General features: G+C 41.5%; 1 protein-coding gene across 5 annotated transcripts in view; it reads left to right on the top strand.

Moving 5' to 3' along the window:
* specc1 (sperm antigen with calponin homology and coiled-coil domains 1) overlaps positions 1–18426 on the top strand; it is an 83178-nt gene that overhangs the window by 35619 nt on the left and 29133 nt on the right. For all 5 annotated transcript variants that reach the window (XM_067607544.1, XM_067607545.1, XM_067607543.1 and 2 more), the window contains 4 exons: positions 9738–11305; positions 13510–13717; positions 15367–15440; positions 16776–16951. In XM_067607544.1, the coding sequence (XP_067463645.1) occupies positions 9738–11305; positions 13510–13717; positions 15367–15440; positions 16776–16951 (2026 nt within the window). The remainder of the gene's footprint in view (positions 1–9737; positions 11306–13509; positions 13718–15366; positions 15441–16775; positions 16952–18426) is intronic.

The following is an 18426-nucleotide window of genomic DNA, read 5'->3' as shown; positions in this document are numbered from 1 at the left end:
AGGTCTGAGTTCATAAAATTCACAAATTTATGGGAGAGCAACTAACAATTTGTGTATGAAATTGACACCCTAAAAACACTTGTGCTGGATCGAACATGTAGACCACTAAGCCTGTGAATTGTGTGTTCAATGCATACCAAGTCAAACTTGTACTGATGTGGTTTGTGTATCTGTCAGCAGCTGGCTGAGGCTTGTCCTCAGTCTGGGAATAGTAATCCTGGCCTTTCTGTGCATGTTGGTTCTGCTGTCTACACTAGCACTGTTTTTATCTTTAGAACAACAGCCCAAAGAAAGATCTTCGCCCTCTGAGAGTGAAGTTGGGAATCCTGGGTGTCATCTTGTTGAATGTGTGTCCAGAAAGTGGCACAGCGAAAGTCATTAACACATCCTCACGACAAGGCGATGCTGGAAGCTTGGTGACGTAATGACTACTTGCGGGTTGTATGACACAGCAGCTCTTTGGTTCTCTCTGTTCCCTCGGACGTCAGCGCTGTCAAGATGGTGTGAATTTGTATGTCAAAGTTAATCAAAATTGAACCGTGAACAGCTTGAATTTTCATAGCCTTTCAAACAAATTGATTTTGCTTTTAGAAATGCTGGTGAACCCTTTTGTAGAATCAGTATTCTCTCTGTTGGCTGTGTCTTAAACTGTGGTCAATTGAAAGGGAGCTTAGTGGGGCTTGAGATTGGGGGTTGATGTTCCATCTCCTATTTGCAGTTTAATATTTCCACAAAGCATTTTTTTTGTCCTTTTTGTGGTCAATCCAGGAAAGTGAATCACAAATGCTTAATACATCCTAAGTCTTGTAACGTTTCTATTTAAGGTATAATACAAGGATAGAAATCATCCAAAGCTTAAAGCTAAATTCAGAAATACTCATTACAACCTGTTACGCAGCACACACGCTTATCCCATAAACCAGCAATTATGTAAAATGGCATATTATTCCTTCAGTGAGTCCTGTGTTAAACTGTTTTCCATTTGGAGAATGAAGAACTTCGCCTGTGCTATTGGATATTTCTGTAGGGTATTGGCTCTATAAGTAGTGTAGAGCAGAGTGGGTCAGCATAAGGATGCTGCGTTAACAGTCTTAGCATACAGGCCAGTTTAAATGATTCAATCAAAATGATTAAAGGAGCCAAGGAACCCAAGCCAAGTGGTCCTCTGTGGCTTGCCAGCTCTCATGCTGCCCTTCCTTGCTGTGCTGCAGAGGAAGCACAGAGCTGTTCACTTTTCAGGCAGAAAAAAAAGCATTTCAGCTTAAATACACAATGAAGACTTGCGTATTATTGTCTTTTTTTAACAGCAGGGTTGAAGGTTTGCCTGGTCAGTGGGAGACAGACAGTCGATTAACATTTCACCTCCTGACAAGAGTGTCACAGCAGTGAGTCCAGACAAATGTGTAAGGTTGTTTTACTGGACCTCTGCTTACAGAGGAGGTTCGGTGGTGTTGGGTGGACGGCTCTGTATCGGCTTAGTAAATAAGCATTTCTTTGCTTTTCATTTCAGTCCAATAATTATTTTTTCTGTTTATTAAGTCCAAATTATTTCTTAGAAAAATTAAAAGTTTCAGTCAACGCTGTCTTTTCTTCTACTTTTTCATGATTTTTCAAGTCTCTTTTTAAACTTGACACGACCAAAACATTCTTTTTGCCTCACTAAGTTGTATTATTTTGACTGGTTATTGAGTAATCCCAATAGAAAAATATCACCTCAGCTACTGAGCATATTTGCTCTCCTCTCATACATCCTGCATATCAGTCACTGAAACAGCAAACTCTTTCCTGATTCCCTTTATTGAATAACCTCAACACAAATACTTTCAAATGTTGTTAACGGAAACCTAATGTTTACCATTTCATGCCTCAGTTTTACCTTTTATTCCTTAGTGCACTGAATGTAAACTCTTTGTTGCAGCTAAGGTTTCGCAGTGCTGTGTTTACACAGTTTGAATGTAGCCTACTGTGTTATCTTAAGAGAATTGTTTTAATGACAATTGCAGTAGCACCCCAGCTCAGGAGGACATTTTGCAATGAAAATATGCTGGGCAAGAATATATGCAACAAGATCAGACCTATTTTATGTTATTGGTGAATTTAGCTAAGAACAGTGGTGTGAGGGGCTTTGAGGGGAAAAACAGAAACCCTGAAAAACCTATTTTATGGCTGTGAAAGTCACAGCACTCTGACTTTTTCCTCCAATGAATCTCAAACAACTATTCAAAGTTGGAATATCTTGATTTTTTGATGAACTCATCCCAAGTGCAGACAACCGTTTAAATCCTCTGTGTAGTTAGTCCCTAATCTCAATTTTTGAGACAGATGTTACAGTTATCAGACTTCAGTGAGTCTCTGAAGCTTAATGATAACGGTATATCCGATTTACACAGCTGACTATTGCAAATACAGACACTGTTAAATCTGATTGCCCTTGTTTGACATGGGCCCAAGGAGCTTCTGTAGTCTTGTATTATCAGTTTACTTATTTATTTATTGTCTTCCAAATAATGTGATGTCCTTGACTGGAAGAAGCTTTTTAGGAATTTCAGTATACAGTAAGATGCTAATTAATTAATCCAACTTGTGTTGCTGGATTTTTAAGTTGTGTACAATAACTTATTACAATGAAATATCATTCTGAACAAGTGGTGCTTTCATGGTTTCCAGTGGCACATTGGGCTGTTGTGATGCAGCTTACCGTCCAGGCTAATCTCTGCTCAGTCACTGTGGCAGTCATGGAGCCTCAGTTCTGTCTATCTTCCATTCCAGTAAGAGGAAAGGAATGCCTGTGCATCCCAGCGTCTGCCTGATGGGCGCCTGTTGACCTATTTCATGCCCTGTCAGTTGGACAACAGGAAGGCCAGAAACACAGACTGCGTTTTCTGTCTCTCTCCACTTCCACTTGACTGAAAAACAGCACACCATATTTCCTGGAACACAAAAGGGAAGACGTAGGAGTGGCAGCGAGAGATTCCCATCAAAAGCTTGTTTTTGATGATGATGAAGCCAGTGGGTCATTTCAGGTGCCAACTCTCTGACACTTGACCACCTGCAGTCATTAATTCATCATGACTCGTCACCCATGACCCTCCTGTTCTGTAAATTGAAGAGTCTGTGCACACAATGCACTCTGTCACCTCTTGGCTGGCAAGCAGGCTGACCGCAGTTAACTGGCTGGTGCTGGACTGTGTCCAGCCACACAGCTCCTGATGTGATTTGAAAGCTTATCTTCATTAGAAAGAAAGAAGCCAGCACAGTGCATTAGTGTGATCAGGGAGCTGACTTCTCATGAAATAGCTGAATGCCTTTGGATTACTGGAAGTCAGTCTGTTTAATTGATTTAGATAATTCATTAATCTAAACAATACAATAATTTCATATGCTCAGTCCCCTCAATCAGGTTTATTGAACTTGGCAGCAAATCACTTTTTGCGGCTACTGTCTAAATGTAACTAATGTAGCTTTGGTTCTAGAAGGTGCAGACCTATCCAGTGGCCTCTCCGCTAGCTCCACTGAATATATACAAATTTATGCTGATTACCTTTATTCTTACAATATTAGTTGTACTTTATGTGAATAATATTGGACAATGATAACGTATGACTATGAGTCACTCATCAGGATAGGGAAATGGACAACTCACCGCTATGTAAACTCTGCTCCTGCTACTACTACCTGATGGTTGAGGTTTTCAAATGTAAACAACGGCATAAACATTGGAGTAAACATCGAGGAAAAGGTGGAGGGAATAAACACCAGCTGCAATCCCAACCATACAGACAAACAAGACCATCTCCGCATCCATCTCAACATCAGAGGAAACACCAAGGTAAACATGGAGGGATTAAACACTGGCTACGGTCCCAGCCACATGGATCTTTTCTGCCAAGCATCCTGCTAGCTAATGTACAGGCATTGGATAATAAATTGGATGCCTGCCATGCCCGCATCAGTTTCCAATGGGATATCAGGAACTGTAATGTCCTCCGTTTCACCGAAACTTGGCTAAATCCTGGAATACCAGACAGTGCCATTCAACCAAGTGACTCTTGGCAGAGACTGTTTCACCTCAGACACTTGAGGATATGCCAGGTATTCCTTCAAATACAGAGGAATTTCTACCATTGTACTATCGAGAGCCTCCTGATGGGGAACATCATTGCCTGGAACAGAAACGGCACCGAACAGGACCGCAAGGCCCTGCAAAGAGTAGTTTGTTTGGCTGAACATACAGTAGGTAGTGCTCTACCCTGCCTAAAGGATATTTACACCAGGTGCTGCAAGAATAAGGCTAGGAGAATCATTACGGACTGCTACAGTCGGGAAGAAGGTACCGGACACACCAGGCCAGTGCTGAGAGGCTCATGAAGAGCTTCTACCGTCAGGCCACTAGGATCCTAAATGAGGTCACTGCCCAAGACTGCCCTCCCACTGTGATTGTACCTTATATGATTACATGTGACAAATAAAATTGATTGATTGATTTACATTAAAAATTCTTAATCTGGAATTCTTGACAAATTGTCAATAGTGCAAGAACCAACTCCTCTTGAGTATTTGAGAAAAGATTATAAAACAGTCCCTGAGACACTGAATATAAAAATATTCTCAGACAATGTTCTCTTTCATTGAAAATGATTTTTTTCTAGTTTCTCCAAAGCTGGTCTTTCTCAGCACTTACTATCAATAAGTGCTAGTCTCCATAGACTACGTGAGGATTTATTTCCTGCTGGAAGGGGAAAGCTCCTCAGTGAGCCATTTAACTTCCCATTCAACTGCTTTTCACGGATTTAGTGCTTCTTGTGGTAGCTATAAATGGTCCTGGACCAGAGATGGCCTACATCGAAGCGAGCACTAAATAAAGGCTAAGCTAACTCTGAACAACCTTTGTCTTTAATATTTTAGTTTTGAGTGGTGTAAGAAATATTTGCACTTCCACACCTACAGCAGAAGTTATTTCTGTTAAGACCATTGATAAATGTATCGCTTTAGTATTCTTGGGCACAACAAATTGAGTACACAAATTTCACTTCATTATAAATTAAGCAATTTCTTGTTGACTTTCTTTGTCTTGTTAAATCTTCATTGTGTTTGGCTTGATTGTACATTCAAGAAGTTGTTGTTATCCATCAGTTGTGCATGTTGATGCTGTACAATCCACTCTCCTTTAGCTTTCCTACAATTTAAAAAAATTCCCTAAAGAATATTCGTTTTTTGCTCCTTTTATTTTTTAAGGAAAAATAACTAAGCAGGCATGCTAATTTACAGCAGTGCACTGCTATACATTAATGCACTTAGCCATGTTCTCTCCTGGGAGTCTTTTTCGGGTAGCCAGTATCTCTGCTAGAGTAATTGGAGGTGAAGTGTCTCTCATCTCAACTGTAGTGTTTGAGTAAGGAAAACGCTTCTACTAGTCTCTCCTTCTCCACTCCACATTTTTTGCAAACTAAAATAAACAAATGAATTAAACTGACTGTTTCTGTTATATATTTATTAGTACTCCCATTTGAACCAGTGCCACAAGCTGGTAATTGTAGGAGTCAGTGGTCTATTTGATGTCCCCTCATGCCTTCTCATTGTCAGGCTAAGTAGGATCTGAACTCATCTCTTTCTCCCTTGGCAGGGTCATTCCTTTCACTGGCACTGTCTGGCAAAGTAGTGGACATCTGATGATGTGAAACTTTAAATGATAAACATTCCGCTGCTGCCGTTTTGGTCTTGGAAACAGATTATCTAATTGTGGTGATTTTTTTGATATGCTGTCAGTGGTGTCCAATATCAGCTTTATAAAACAATATTGATTTTGGTCTGATATTATTTTTACAGCCAGAATTTGGCCTCTTGTGGAATTGGCATGTTTATAATCTTTCTTTCCATAGTAGGAGTATTCCACTTAATACAACTATCAGTAGTGTTTAAAAAATACTCAATCACCTTAAAAAGGCATGTCTGAAAAGCTTGACCTGTTTTGCACCTGTACTTGTGCCATAAAAATGCATTTTGGTATTTGTATTGGCTGGTACAGCCAGAAAATGGTGGTATATGGTTTTAGATAAAAAATATATATAGTAGTGAGTCCTCTGCTATGGTGAATAGAGTACCATACAGTGGATACAGTTTAACCTCCTAAACTCAAAGGGACGCTGGTGTCCTCGGCCGACATTACTGTCTTTCAGAGGCTGTCACGGGCTCAGTTTTAAAGCTAGAGTGAAGATACTGGTATCATATGAAACTAGCTTGTTGGGAAGAGGGGTAAATAATGCTCCAAAGTTAGACTACATTTTGGCGAAGGGAAAAACTGGCATGGCCATTTTCAAAGGGGTCTCTTGATCTCTCATCTCAAGATGAAAATGGGTAATATGGGTACCCACAAGTCTCCCCTTTACTGACATGCCCACTTTATGCTAATCCCATGCAGTTTTGGGCAAAAACCATGCAGGTTTTTGCATGCAGTATAAATGTGTTATTTTTGCCTATTCTAAAAATGATGTATTTGAATATTTCTGCATACTGGGGTCTCTAAACAGTCTTGGATTTGCATAAATTGACTGGAAAGCTGAGACTCTTGTGGATTCAATGAGCCCAATTGTATTCATGTGTGATGATGATAGTCCCCACAGTAGCCCTTTCATTGTAGTGAGAGCATTTTGTGAAACTTGATCTCACTGTATAAAACGACCTATTGTGACCTCTAGGATAATCACAGCCTCATGAAACTTTACAACCACAAACTAGAGACAGAGGACACTCAGATGATGTACGGCTTTCCTAGGTATATTGACAATAAGGGGGTTTCTTAGCAATTTCCATAGCAGAAGTGCTCGCCATCCAATCGCCAAAAAATGCAATTCTTACAGAAATCTCCAAATGTCAAAAGTTTTCAAATCCCAGCATGAATTTTTCTGTGGTGTTCCTCAAGGTGTCTTTATGTGGTATTTTAGAGGGATTTTTGACCATTTTTATCAGTTCTCAAGTGGTCAAAAATGGTTAAAATTTGTACCAAATCTGTGTAACAATTGGTGTCAACCCAAAACTTGCTGCAACAACTTATGAGACATAACTGCGCATGTGAACGGCCTTCATATACTTCCATCACAATGTTCTAAGCCCTTATACACTCTAAACTTTCAAAAATTGAATAGGTGCCTAACCAAAACACAAAGTTATTACAGATTTATGACCAGAAAAACTTGACACACAGTGCTGAGTGCTGCATCTCAATAATCTTCAGGTTCCAGGCTTTCAGATGATGTATACCACTTCTATGTGGCATGTACTGTTGACCTGCTATCTCCCCCTAAAGATCCCCCCTTAAAAAGACAAAAATGGGTCTACAGTAGGGAGGGGGGAGTGGAAGAGGTTAACACAAATCCAGCTCTGTTATTAGGCCTTTGTGTCCATAGACTGTAGGATCCTTCCGTCTTGCATGTGCTCGCTGCTGGCATTTACACTTGTGTTATTTCTCTGTGCACATTAAGCAGCTGTGGTGATGTCATGGCTAAAGAGGTGGGCGATCTGAAGATGAGTGAGTTCATGTTCTCCATCTGGGTTCTATTCAGTAAGAGCAAGAGGCCAAACAGAATAGCAAGCAAATAGAGGGCTGTCCCACAGTCTCACTCCTCACGTCACTCATCTTCATGGGAATGAGCTGATCTCAAACACATCAGACTCCTCTCTCTCTATTGAATGAGAATATGACAAGTGGCCATAAAATTTCTTTTTCTGTCCTGTCTGGGTGATGCTTCATGTAGAGCACAGTAAATAGTCATTTATAACACACAGTGCTGATTTAATGTTAACATCCTCCACGTGACAGTACATAATTTAGGAGTGCATGTCCTCATTCTGTCAGTCATAGATTCATCCTCTGTGAAGTGACGAGAAACGTGAGTGTAGATTTTTAATTGCCACTGGATCTTTGTGAAGTGCAGGTCTGTCCTGTAGCAAAGTCATCTCACTGATTTGTGATGAAGTGCCTCGTCTGTTATTGTGAATTTAAATGACTGCACTCCTTCAGTCCAAACAGGTTGGAGTTTTCTCTAAAGAGATTTAACCAGAGTGTCATTCTACCATTCTGCCATATTTTAAATCTGAACCTCAAATCCTTTACTGCACTGTTTGTTCAAAAACTTTTTTAGGTTATAATTAAAAAGTTGACCATTGTGGTTTGCTTTAAATCTGTGAATTCACAATTCTCCATTTACAGCAGTGATGTATCTTTACCTCTCTACTTAAAGCACCTCACTTTCTCAAGCCCAGCTGCACACTCTGGGAATGTTAAACGGCTTTGTACCCCTCAAATTGTGCCAGTGTTGGCAGCCTCTTCCACAGTTGCTAGTTTATTCAATAAGAGGATAGTCTGTGCAAAGTGCCTATCAATGGCAGAGTACTTAAAGAACTCACAGGGGTATAGGCTTTACATTTCAAACTAGGCCATTTGTTTGTGGATTTTGTGTGTGTATGCGCGTGCTGTAAATGTGTGCACGTGTTGCTCAGGCTGATGCGCTGTCTATCTCAGCACACAGGCTGTCTGTCTAGTTTGTGCTCTGTGGGTTTGATGATGATGTATGCATGTGAGAGACACAGTGCTGTCTTTGTCTGTGCACTGCTTAAGCTGCTTTGTGCCTGAATGCTCCACGTGCACAGAGACCTTTGTCATCTTTTGAAACAAGCAAGCCCCTTGTGTCCGTGTCGCTGTTTGCTGATGATCTGAAAACAAACAATAAAACGTTTTCAGGCGGCACCCTGCTCACGCCGGCCATCAATAAATACTCTTCATACAGTATTTGAGAGGGGTCTGGAAAAGGCTCGCACCAGCGGCCCACACTCATGCCTTTTGAAATGCCACAGCTAAGCTCTGCTGCAGCAATGAATGACCACAGACAGCAACAGAAAGACAGTGCCAGGCAGATGCTCTGTTGTCCAAACAGAGAACAATATGTGAATAGAGTACAGTGACCAGCAACATGAAACTGCTGAATAATACAAGTGTCTGAATGTGACACACTGTCTATTCAATTAGTGTCATCATTACATGATGTTAACAAATTCATGGTCCCAGTACGTCTGTATGCTGATTCCATTAACCTTCCCTTTTCAATGTCAAGCTTACAGTATGGTAATTGTACAGCTTGACAGTCCAATTACTGAGAAAAGTTTTATCTTAGAAACTGGAGCTGCTGATGAACAATTTCCTGTCTGTCAACTTGAATATGAGTTGTATCATTTGATTAATCAAAATGCGTTTTTGACTAGAATTAATTGCGCATCTGATGTGATAATTCACATTCTTGACTTTGCAAATATAATAAAATATATAGAATATAAATATAAACATTCTGTTAATGTTTGTATTGTCTTATTCTAATTTCTTTGTAAAGTTTGCATATATTGTAGCTATATTTGCTTATTATTTAACAAGATATAAACTATTTTCATTGTCTACTGCTTAGTGGTGAATGTAGGTTACCTTACAAGTTTTCAAGATTATATCTTTATAGTTTTTCATTCACAAAGACAATCTGGCTCATGAACTAGGAGTCTGACGCTTTGGGGACAAATTAAGTATTTTGAATTTAATTTAAGCGGCTGAAATAGAGAACTGAATTAAACTTTTTTCACAATATATTTACAGTTATAAATCAAACTGCTTTGTCAACTGCTCTGTGGATGGACTAAGGTAAATTTGATTAGGTTCTTTAATACACTGAATACGTTTGTTTTTGTGTGTGTTGCAGGTGCCCAAGCAGCCAAGAAGTCAGGTATCCCAGCCCCAAGAGAAACCTCTTCAACCATAACAAGAGACCGCATCTCTCTGAGGGACCAGCTGAGGAGCTCTACCAGCAAGAGGATGGTTTCTAGTGCCAGCACATCCAGCCTCTCTACTCTGGCAAAGCAGACACGTAGTACAGCTAAATCTCGTGTAGATATAGAGGTCCAGGAAAAGGGCCTTCTGGAGTGTCAGGTGAAAGAGCTGCTGGCTGAGGCCAAGGCTAAAGACTTAGAGATCAGCAATCTCAGGATGGAGTTGCAACGCTGCAAAGGTAAAGCCTCCACTGCTTCCTCATCACCCTCACCTAACTCTGTCTCACGCCAAGAGCCTGCTGCAGAACAAGAGGAGGGACAGGTGGCGGAGGCCCTTGTGCTGGTTGGTGAGCTTAGGGAGAAGAACGGGAAGTTTCAGAGAGAGCTGGCATCCCTCAGGGAGGAGAACCAGGGGCTGAAGGAAAAGCTGCTTTGTTTAGAGGATTCCCCTCTTGCTAGTACAAACACCAACAGCCCCTCCAAGCTTTTGCTGAATGGCCTGCCCTCAGTGTCCAACTCTTCAGCTCCACAACAGGACAGTCTCCACTCTACTGCCAGCCCTCTCAAAACCTCTGTCTCCTCCAGCTCTGATGTCACCAAGGACTCACCTTCACCTGACTCTTCAGAGTTTGAGAAGATCCCATCACGTTCAGAATCAATAAGCAGCGGTGTCAGTGGTGAAGCTGTTGCAGAGGGGGCAGTAACCAGTGCAGGGGGGCAGAATGTGTCAGTGCAGAGCCTAACAGAACAGATTCACAAGATGGAAGAGAGCCACCACAGCACGGCTGAGGAGCTGCAGGCAACTCTGCAGGAGCTGGCCGACCAGCAGCAAGTGGTGCAGGAGCTGACAGCTGAGAACGAACGTCTTGCTGAGGAGAAGCGCCTCCTGCAGACCTCACTTCAACAGCAGAGAGAGCGTCTGGAGATGCTGGCCCAGAAGAATGAGGCACTGGCTGGCCGACTTCAGGAGCAAGCCCAGGCTCAGGCTAAGAGAGAGGAGGAGCTGGGAAGCCAAGGGCCTCGGCTGGCCGAGCTGGAGCAGAGGTATGCCGAGCTGGTTGAGAGCTCACGCTTCGAGCGGGAGAAGCTGGTGGACATCCAGCAGCAGCTGACAGGCAGCCTGCGGGCTCTGGAGGAGGAACACCAGGAGGCCCAAGGCCAGGTGCGCTGTCTCAGAGAAGAGATGGAAAGGCTGCAGGCCCAGCTGGACAGGGAGCTGGAAGCCGGAGGTCAGGCAGCACAGTCTGCGGAGGAGCAGAGGGCAACAGCAGACTGCCTCAGACTGGAAAATAGTAGGCTCAAGGCGCAGGTGGACATTGAGAGGCAAAAGGTGGGTGAGCTGAAGGCCATGCAAAGTGCCAGTGACAGCACTGAGCTGCAGAACTTACTGAAGACAGCCCACGCTGAGAGAGACAGGCTGGAGGTGGAGCTGACAGAGCTGAGGCAGGAGCTGCTACAGGCCCAGGCTGAGACTGAGCATGTGCAAGCCATGATGTCCAAGGTAGGCAGGTGCAAGTTTACAACTCTTGGGATTTATAGTATATGATTTATTGCACCTTTGTTGGGTCTGCACTGTATATACATCATGTATATATAGAATTAATATGAATAATTATTGAGATTTGCTGTTTAAGAAATACTAACAGATGGGAATTTAGTCAGAACACCATCAAAGGCAATAATTACTAATTATGTTTGTTTGGAGACAATATTTGGAGACAACTGTTGTCACCGAAGATTCATATGAATCTATTGAAGACTGGACAATTCTCTGGTTACAAACTGTCTTTGCAGTTCAGACATTTTCCACTTGCTTGCTTCCATTGTGTCTTACTAACTGGTGTGTGTGCAAACCAGGACTTGGATTATATGTGACTCAGTGCTAAAAAACGTTTTGTGAGCTTAGTGAGCTCAATAGTTGTGTTGTGTTTGACAAAGCTTTCAGGAATCCCCTTAAGAACAATCTCCCCATCCACATTTACTGTAAACTATGAAGAAGCAAAGCAAGCAGTTCACTTGTTGAAAAACAGTTGATTGATTATTGTTCAGATGCAGAACTAGCAACTCATGTATGCTTGTACATATTAATTACAAAAAATATAAATGCCTCAGTGACTTGTCTGGTAATAGCCAAGTCACTGGTCTAGCAATTGCTAATGATTAAAAAATGTGAGTCAAATGGGCGACCATGACATTTGTCATAGTACTTGTCTTAACCACTTCCAAAATTGTTTGAACATGACCGTTAAGCTGCGTTTAGAGCTGGTATTGGGTACTTTTCTTCCCCACAACAGCACTCACTCATGAACTCATGTTCATTCAAATTATTTTCATATGTTTCTCAGTTTTCCCCTTTAACACCACATACCCCAGTGGGGCTGAGGCAGTGTTGCTTTGGGGTCATGTTGGTGGTTGTTTCTCCAAAGTGAGGCGTATCACTAGTTTAGTCATCAACTTAGTGATGTCATCACTGTTGGACTGTGACTGTGGTGCCAACAGTAGGGTGGTCCACCAGTATGAGACCCTCTGAGTCACGCTACTGTCCTCTGCCACATGGGTGTGAGGGTGAGGCCACTACATAACTTCACTCTCAAACACCCTAATCTATTAGAGCCACATGGCGTCAGTTGGAAAGTGTCTTACCCAACACCATCATGTGCTTATTTTAGTGTGTTAAGCTCATAGAGGTCTGCTTTACAGTGTAATTTCACGGGACAGAAATCATCATGGCACATTGCCTCAGTGTTATTCGACAGTTGGAGGAAAGAACACAGTGATGCAGTCCGACCTAATCCAGATGATATTCTTATTTCCATGAGTCACTGTCACCCCGCATGTCACCTGTTTACACTGTGGCCAAATGGTCATTGTCAGACATGGTTAAGCTCTCTTGCGTATACATCCAATAATGCTCGGACGCTAGCTTAAGTGCTATTACCAACCTGGTTTACATTTACTGTTATTTCTATGTGACTTTTGTTCCTGTGTGACTTTTTCATGATTGGAAACCAGAACTTATTATGTGACATATGTGTCAAGTCAATTTTATTTGTATAACCCAATGTCAAAAATCACAAATTCGCCTCAGGGGGTTTTTACAATCTGTACAGCAATACGACAACCTCTGTCCTTAGACCCTCGATTGGAATTAGGTGGAAGCTAGAGCAGAAAAATCTATTGTTTGAGCACCAACATCGCACTGCACTAATATGCAGTAGTCATATTGCAAAGGATGTCAATGTATTAAGGCCAGTTAGACTCACTTTGGCTCATTAATACATTTCACTGCTCAATAGAGTTTGTTTTCATCACTTATCCGAAAGACAGTCTAGCTCATCTGATAAATACCATAACATTTAGCCTACTTCATTTACATGTTGTTTAGAGGTTTCTACACACACTGCTTGTCTTTTTCATCCAGCCATCATGGATACCCAAAAGTCTTGGCTTGATACAGACTTAACATCTTGTATCTAATCTTTGGAAAAACAGAGATGTAGAAAAGCACCATCAAGATGGAATGGAAACACTGCACCACAAGAATGTCTGGAAGATATCATAAATTATAATATCTTGAGCCAAAGGTGACCTAAGTGCTTCCAGCTAATTAGCACAGTGAAAGCCAACAGTTACTTTCACATAAAACATTGCCTCTTTTTTAACCCATTTCTGAACCTAATCTCACAAATGCAAACACATACACAGGTGGAGGCCAAATGCCAGCAGGTTCAGGAGCGGGCAGAGAGGAGGGAGCAGGAGCTCAGCAACCGGGTGAGTTCCCTGGAAGAGGCCGGGATCCAGACTGAGAACCAAGTGAAGGAGCTGAAGGAGACCATCTTCGAACTGGAGGACCAGGTGGAGCAGCAGAGGGCCGTCAACCTCCACACCAACCAAGCCGTCCTCGACATGGAGAGTATGTTCTTTGCATGCTGATCAGTTCCTCTGTAGCTCTGTGGAGTCTTAAGCTCGGTGGTTAAAGCACTTTTAAGTCTTTGTTTCAACCTTGAATTATTACCTTTGGGAATGAGCCTTACTGTCATTTACTTTTTCCTGACAGTTTTATGGTTCTGTTGAACTGTATTGCATTATATTGAGAGATTTTTCTAATTTTAAGTCTGTGCTCATTTATATAAATATGGTGGACAATATATTAGAAACGCCTCCAAAATGACCAGAATATTGAATCAATACCTCTTAAAACAGTTCCAACAAAAACAGAACATTATAACCTTCATGAAGATAGGATTTATTGCATTAGTTTAAGCTAGGTGTACCTAATAAGCTGGCAGCTGCATGTATATATAAATTAGATGCAGGCGCACTCCGATAGCCTCCTGGTTAAGACCCATGCTGCATAACCACAACGTCCGCGGTTTGAATCCAGCAGCGGACCTTTGCACTGCAGATGAGATTGTTGGGGAAAACAACAGACGAGACTTTTCTTTGTCTTGAGAAGCTGCAGCATTTATTAACTGACACACTGTAGCCTGTACTGTACATTTACTGCCAGATTGACAACGTACTGCTATCCTTTTTCTCTGCTCCACTCGCATTCATTGTCACTTTTCTGCCACTTGCTCAACCATACACTCAATACGCAAACACATTACGCACTGCCCTATTCCTTAATGCGGGTACGCTACTCTTATAACAGTACCTTTCACATAGTTGTCCATTGAAGACTGAGGAGAGGGATTCTGGGATTTGATGCACTCGTCAATGACTCAAAACAATTCCATGATAACATAGGATTTTATCATACTTGCACAGCATGTGAGTGAAAATCATTAGTAGCCCATTGATATTAATTATTGTGTGAAATTTTAGCAGCAGCGCTCATAATTCTGATGGCCACAAAGCAAACAGGGATTTTTTTATTTCATATCATGCCTAACTTAAGTGAATCATAACATATCAGGTATGGAATTAATCTGCAGATGCTCGGGTTCAAGATGAGAACAAACTTTTCTATGGATGTCAGTTTTTGAGCAAAGGCCAAAATGTGGCCTGCAACAGACTAAGTAAGCCTTGTTTTTAGCCTAGTCGATTGCTGGAAATGCCTTTTCCTATGTCATAACGGATATTGTAAAATCATGAGGACTGCTGAAAAGACAAAGGTCAAGCTTTACGATAGGCTCATAAAGAATGGCGTTATAAAATAGGTTTTTTAAAAATTGTGAATCACCGCAACCACGAGATGTCCTTGAGCATAGTCATAAATATGCACAAAAAATGTTAGGCTGATGGGTCCAGTAGTATATGAGATTGTTGCAGACAGATACAGACACACACACACACACACACACAACAACCAAATGCATGATCCCCTCCAGGCTTACACCTGGCGGAGATAATAATGTGATTCTGTGCATAAGTAACTGTTACTTTCATAGGAACATTTATTCTATAGATGTGGCTGCTTTATCCCCATCACACTGAAAACTGTACTTTTTAGTGATGAATGCTGTATTTAATGGGTGTGACTTTGCCTGAGTCTATAGTAAGTTATACCTGACAGAGTTTTGGAAGCAGTTCTCAAAAACCTTGAATTTGTCATTGCAGATCTTGTCAAAAAGCTGGAGGAGCAGAAAACTGAAGCAGAGCGACACCTGAAAGTTTTTAATAGACAGATGAAGGTAAGAAGGATTCAATATGAAAACCAATAAAGCTTCTTTTCTGTGGTGACATACCTTTTCAAGATAAGATGTGCTGCCTCTGGTAGAGCTTCAGAGCTTGCAGCAGGGCCATACTGTGACATAGAAGCAGTGAATTTAGTTATATTGTAGTGAAACGGTGAGTGTTTGGAATATAATGAGCATACACATGGACAGCAGAAAAGTGGATATATGTCCCTACCAAAGTTTGGATGCCATTGTCTGGTGTAAAAAATGAATTGACCATAGCCACCATACTCTTTACTCAATACTCAAAAGATAACTTGTGGATGGAGTATCACTTTAAGGTTAGGATAATGTTCTAGTGCTGGTATTTATTTTTTCCTTGTCTTTTTGCCAAAATGTTTGACCTTTGAGTCATCTGTCCACCGAGTATTGTTCCAGCAGCATTGTGGAACATGCAGGTTGGCTGTTCAGACAGGCAGCTATGTATTTTTTTTAGCAGATCGAGATTGTCTCCATGGTATTATTACATGCGTATCACTTCTGTTTGGTGTTTTTTATTCAAAACAGGCATTATCAAGTGCACCAAACACATCCCCCTGAATGTCTCTGTCACCTCCCTGATATTAAATGTGATCCTTGGAACTTGCTCTCCTTTTTCCTGCCTGACTGTTGACTGATAGAGACCAAGTCTGAGGAGATGCTGAAAAAACATTTAAGCATTTGAAAAGTTTTAGTTTAAAAGTCAGCAGAAAACAAATCTACAAAGTACTAATCCTTGCGTTTACAACACTGAATATAGGCCCACATTTATTTTTTATTTTACTTCAGTGGCAAGGGATATCTCCATTTCTATTTTAAGTGTCTGTTACCTGCTGCAAACCAAAGAGCACCTTTTGTTCTGTCGCCCTTTTGTGGTTCAGATTCAGGTTTTTTTTATGTTCTTTTCAGCCCCCGGAGTTTTAACAGCTCTTTCAGAGGTTTTCAGAAATTTGGTTTGTGATATTTTACTTTCACAGATCTCTGTTACAAAGAATAAGAAGAAGAAGAACACTGTTGTTAACAAAATTTGCATTGTGATAGCACAGGATGCATCTAACGCATATCCAAATGTCACTGACAGTCATTTTCCTAGTTATCATTTAGTTTTTCCAGCCTATACTGGAATATACTGGACTAAGTCCTTCACCTGTATGCGTGTACCGTTTGTTTATAAGACTTGCTGACGTCCAACTAAGTCTAAATTTTCACAAACATCCTCCATGTCAGTTATTGATGATTGCTGTCTGTATGGCTTTCCCTATATGTGTCTACATCTGCATCCACCTGCACATATCCTGTTTGTGCTTTAAGGATGAAAAAGAGGAGTGGCGCCGGTTCCAGGCGGATCTCCAGACGGCAGTGGTGGTGGCCAACGACATCAAAGTGGAAGCCCAACAGGAGCTGCGTACACTCAGGAGGCAGCTGCAGGAGGAGCAGGATCGCAGTGCAAAGCTTTCCGCAGACCTAGAGGCCCTGCAGGGAGTCAGGTACCATATCTACCATACTCCACTTTTTCAGTGTTCCCCCTCCACCAATCCCCCTCCCTCCTTTTTTTTTAGTATCAGGCTGCAGTTCCTTTCTCTCTGAACCACAATGTGAATATGAGATACCTGCCAGAGTCTTGCCATATCCCCATCCACTGTCATGTTTTATACATGTGGTACAAACAATAATATTATTATCATATCAATTCCCATGAATCTCTTGATTAAGAGGTTTCCAAAATTCCTATCTGGGATCAAAGTAGGATGAAATATTTACTAGGATGAATTTAGTATAGACATTATTTAGTCTTGTGATTTCACAAGATTAAACCCTTTCAGAGTTTAGGTTACTGGGATTTGGCAGACTCTGTTGGTAAATTAGCAGTCTCCTGCAGTATTTCCCTCTGTGTATTCTACTCCTTTAAGCTGCTGCCATCTCTGTCTCCCTCTTCCACACTGACCACCGCTCTGTAGTAACACTCAAACACTCCACAACAAACAACAGTATCTTGATTAGAGTTTATTATTACTCTATGAGAAGGCAGAAGTGGTGACAAATCTGCTCTATGCACAGAATGCTGCTTTGATCCAAGTGTGTTACAATGCAGCACTGAAGCCACTTTAACACTGTCCTCACTGCACTTTTCAGTTAACATATTTCACGCCAATATATCATGCTATTTAAGATTTCATGTAGTGTTGTTGCACTGTGGCCATACAGTAATGTGACTGATGTATTTATAAAGAGCGTTGCATTGATTTGTGTGTGAGTATACTGTATATCAGTGTGTTTGAGCGTGCAAATGCCACAGTTTTTGACAGTCTTGTCCCCTTTCATTATCATGCCAGGTCAAAAAGTCTGCTTAGATTTGCTACTGTATAGCGCTCTGTTTATCTGTGTGGCCTGTCATGGTATAATCCTTTAATCCTCAGTCACACTATAACACCTCACAAACTTCACGAGAGCAGTTTTTCACATATGAAAAACAGTAAAAAAAAATAATAAAATAGTCTTCTGTTCAAATTTCATGCAGTCTTTGTGAATATAGTACGTTACATTACTGGTTTTAGACCATAGCTAAATGAGGCAACTTTCCCCAAGATTAGCTGTTACGCTGCGTCCGCTCCCCACCTCCAGCAGCTCCCTGTGATGACTCTGTCAAAGATGTCCCTCTGACAAGGCTCCTTATGTAAAGTCCAGGTGAGTTCCCTGCCCTGCCAGCCCTCTCTCAGCCAGTCTGCGTCTCCCTGCCTTGTGTGCTGCTGCTTTTCACTGACTGTCCTATCTGTGTTTGGCTTCGTGTTGCTGCTTCAGCCTGTCTGACTCTGTCTGTCTTTCCATATGCTGGCTGACTGCACCTTCAGGACTATCTTAGCTTTTTGGTTTGCTCTGCTTTGCCTGGTTCTTTAAACCTGCTGTTCAAATAGATGTATCTGGTGCCACCTGCTGTTCTTTGAATGAATAACCCTCCTACTTT

The sequence above is a fragment of the Thunnus thynnus genome, chromosome 13 (assembly GCF_963924715.1).
Source record: "Thunnus thynnus chromosome 13, fThuThy2.1, whole genome shotgun sequence".
Classification (NCBI taxonomy): domain Eukaryota; kingdom Metazoa; phylum Chordata; class Actinopteri; order Scombriformes; family Scombridae; genus Thunnus; species Thunnus thynnus.
Note: the sequence above shows the minus strand (reverse complement) of the source record. Positions and strands in the feature narration are given on the sequence as shown.